This window comes from Mastomys coucha, unplaced genomic scaffold, assembly GCF_008632895.1.
Source record: "Mastomys coucha isolate ucsf_1 unplaced genomic scaffold, UCSF_Mcou_1 pScaffold18, whole genome shotgun sequence".
Classification (NCBI taxonomy): Eukaryota; Metazoa; Chordata; class Mammalia; order Rodentia; family Muridae; genus Mastomys; species Mastomys coucha.
The window spans coordinates 85,634,329-85,638,282 of NW_022196900.1; the positions used below are offsets into that span (position 1 = coordinate 85,634,329).

General features: G+C 53.7%; 1 protein-coding gene across 1 annotated transcript in view; it reads right to left on the bottom strand.

Annotated features, from left to right (window-relative positions):
- Window positions 1–2,519, bottom strand: part of Kiaa1522 (KIAA1522 ortholog) — a 6,820-nt gene extending 4,301 nt beyond the window's left edge. Inside the window, 3 exon segments of the mRNA XM_031377028.1 lie at window positions 315–370; window positions 452–622; window positions 2,303–2,519. Coding sequence (XP_031232888.1) covers window positions 315–370; window positions 452–622; window positions 2,303–2,357 — 282 coding nt within the window. The 5' untranslated portion in view covers window positions 2,358–2,519.
- Window positions 2,520–3,954: the final 1,435 nt, after the last annotated feature.

Here is a 3,954-nt window from a genome sequence, read left to right on the forward strand (position 1 = left end):
TCTGTCAAGTATGACTTCTGACTGCAGAAGGAAATGGTGTCTTCATCCGGCCCTGTCCGGGAGGACTGTTGGGGGAATAAGAGCAGCGTGGATGAGACAGATACCCTAGGCTCCCACTGGATTCCCCCAGCATCTGCCAGCACTGAGCAGGTACCAGATGGAGCAAGCCTGGACTAGCTGTCAGAAGTCATTTCATCTACCTCTTCAACATACAGAAGAAACTAGTCCAGAAAGGCCCAAAGCCATGCATGGCAGAGGCTAAGCCAGAAGGAAAGAGCAGGGCAGAGCAGGACAGAGCTGGGCACAGGGCTCACCTGGATGCTCTGGGTGTCTCCATGGTCCCATCCACCCTTGCTCAGTTTCTGTCTTTCTGGAAGACACCAGAAGGGTCTGTTGGCCTAGGCCCCTGACCTAGGAGCTGGGAACAGCACTTGGACAGAGCAGGACTTACCTTGGTGCTGTAGGGAGCGGAGTCCCTCCTGGGCCTGCGTATGCAGCTCTTCCAGATGAGGCGGTCTCCCGCTGGGGAAGAAAACGTTGTCCTGGTGTTCATCTCCTACAAATCCTGGTCCCTGGCTGGGCCCTGGGCCCTGACGGTTGTCACTCTCGGCCTTGGCAGAACCTGATGGGACAGAGAAGGAAGTGAGGCCCTAAGGCGTGTGGGTGCTGGAGATTCACAAGCGCAGCAAGACAGGCATACGGAGCACATTCCTTTGATGTCTACCTCTGCAATACCGCCTAGGCACACACACTACCTACACCAGAGGGTACATATATCTGAGTAATCACATCACATAATGGACCACACAAGGTCAACACATAGGCCCTTTACATCCACAAGACATTTACAGGCTTCAGCAGTGTAGACATACAAACAATACCCAAGTATAAACCAGCAAACGTGGCTCCACCAGCTTCCACAGATCCACCTGACACCGCTCTACATACACCCAAAGTATACTTAACACTGCACCCACGGGTCACTCTGGGTTCCAAAGAGATTTGTCTTGAGACCTGACGCTTCACTTTAAAGGAAAACAAAACACCTTCTGCAATAGCCCCGTGGCCCAAGTCCAAGAAGATGCCATGGAAAACCAGAGCTGTCAGTCAGTCAGCTTCCCAAAAAAACCCTATGGGAGGAATAGGCCCGGGACACCTACTTACACATATGGCTGCCCTCTAGAAGGACACGCAGGGGAGGGGGGAAGAGGGATCGGTCCCCTCAACTCCCACTGGGAACTTAGCCTTTCCTGGGGGAACAGGCCAGGTATGGCCTCTCCTGAAGGCCCTGGCCTGGCCCCAGGTACAGAGGAGCCAGGGCTCCATTACAGAGGATCCTGTTACAGGCTCTGCCCACAGAGGGGCTAGTCATCTAATCCTGAGGATGGGGGCTGTGTCAGCACTTTGCAGTCCCAGCCCCTCTTTAAATGAAACCCACTACATAAGCAAAAGCGCTGGGGAGGTCACGTGACCTTGGCGGGCCCCTGTAGAGGAGCAGGAATAAAACAAGCCCTTTAAAGGGCCCCACCCCAGGAACTGGGTCTCCCACTCAGACACCTGCCATTTCTGTCTTCAGTATTCCTCAGCACCAGAGGACCTGCCTCTGAGAAGCCACAGGAATCTCACCAAGGCAGAGAGAGCTAAGAGGGGCCCCAGGAGGTCTGGGGTGTTTCCCCCTCCTTCCCATGATTTTACAAGTGGAGAAAAGGGCTCAAGTGGAAAATGTTTTCCTACTACAGTCACAGCAAATGGCTCAGTCAGCCAGGACTAAACTCTGCATTCCCAGAAGGGACCCCTGCCCTCCAAGAACACAAGAAACTATAGCTCCTACAGTCAGAATCTAAGTCTAAAAGCCAGGCTCCTAGGCAAAGGAGGGCACCTGCTCGCTACCTTCAAAACTGCCCTCTCCAAATGTGGGTCCCAGGGCCCCCGCTTTCCCTGCTGCTCCTGTAGGTTCTCCCACTAAGGAGACGACTCCGGAGAGGGTTGTCCTCTCTTTAAACTGAGCTATGCCCAGTAACGAGTGGGTATCCCAGCAGAAGACAATCTGACCCTAGGACAGCAGACTCCGAGGTCAGGGACACCTAGGTCCATCCTCCCGGGTAACAGGCAGCACTCAGACAAAGGCAGTGACAAAGCCGCCGGACAAAAGCGTGGCTGCAGACTCAGGCTGCGGCCAGCCTGGGATCCAGCACCCCCACCACCTCATCTCTCTTCCTAACCTAGATTCCCACCAACCTAAGGGTCTGTCTGGCAAAGGGAGCTGCCACCCTTGGCTACCCCCACAGCCACACCCACTCACCCTTCTTAAAGACATCAAGAAGCTCTGAGAGGTGTCGCCCCAGGAACACTACCATGTCTGCAGCAGATGGTCTCCACCTTAACCTCCCCAGAGCACCAGACAACACCTTCCATACAGCGCAGCCCCAAGGGGACTCAGGACGCAGGGATGCAAAGCAAGCTCCCAGCCAGCAGCTGCCCAGCACAGTTCAGGCAGGAGGGGGAGGGGCCGCTCCAGGTTCTCCTCCCACCTTTGCCATAGATCCCGCCTATCCGCTAGCCCCACCCCCACCCCACCCCCAAGCAGGATACAGAGAAACTGAGGCCCAGGGACTGGGTGCTTTGCTACTGAGTGTGACTGGAGGTACCGAAGAGAAGACACAATGCTAGCTGTGGGTCACAGACTCTGCTCCCAAGTTCTTGCCCAAGCATTTGGGTGCCGGAGCTAATGGAAGGGTCCCAGCTGCCAGATGGTAGGTGGAAGAGCCACCAGACCAGACTTGGCATGATGCCCATGCCCAACACCCAGCCATCATGGCTAACTAAGGTAATTTCTCGAGGAAAGAGTTCAGCAGCTCACGGAACAAGCAGGCAGGAACCCAGGGCTGCCTGTGAGGATGACAGGGACAGAGCTGGCCTCAGAACACAGCACATGACAGGCTGGGGGAGTGGCTGAAGGCAACAGCCACCCCACTCATGGACTTCAGCCTCACACTTCCTAAAGAACTTTCTTCCCACCTGAGCAATGTGACATCAGAAAGGCTGAGAAACAGCAGAGGCAGGGGGATTCAACACAGACCTTTTGGCTCAGAATTCTTCCCAAAAGCCATAAAGCCATACTAAATACCTGCTCACCAAGCACCGAAGTTAAGAATTAGTCCAGATGCGCGGGGTGGGGGTGGGGGGCCTTTAATCCCAGCACTTGGGAGGCAGAGGCAGGCGGATTTCTGAGTTCGAGGCCAGCCTGGTCTACAGAGTGAGTTCCAGGACAGCCAGGGCTATACAAAGAAACCCTGTCTCAAAAAAACAAAACAAAACAAAACAAAAAAACTAGCCCAGAAACAACCCATAGGTGGAATTCAAAAAAGTCAGGGGGAGGAGGAGGAGTCGGGTTCAGAAGCACCATCAAATCCATCACACAAGCCGTGACCTCTGACCTCACATAAAGGCAAGGTCAACACCTGACTTGGCTTGGTGGCACACATCTGTAATCTCTGGTAAATTCAAGGCAAGCTCAGGCTACATAGTGACTTCCAGGCTAGCCTGGGCTACATAGCAAGAACCTGTCTCACAAGGAGGGAGAAGTAGGGGGTGCTGGAAAGATGGCTGAAAAGTGCTCCCTCCTCCTGAGGAGCTGGCTTCTAGAACTCACCCTGGGCAGCTCATAACCAACGTGTAACTCCCTCCAGGAATCAAAACCCTCTTCTAGCCTGCTCAGACCCCAGCACGTGAGGGGCAGACACATAATGCATATACAAAAATAAAATGAAGTAACAAGCCAGGTGTGGTGACGCATACCTGGTTCCTCAGCATATGACAGACATATGGTATGAAGTTCTAGACTAACTGGTCTACAAAATGAAACCGTCCGAAAAAAGAGAAAAAAAAAAAAACACAACAAAAGTCACTGGGGAGGAGGTGACTAAGCTGGCTGAGCATTTCAGAGCACTGGCT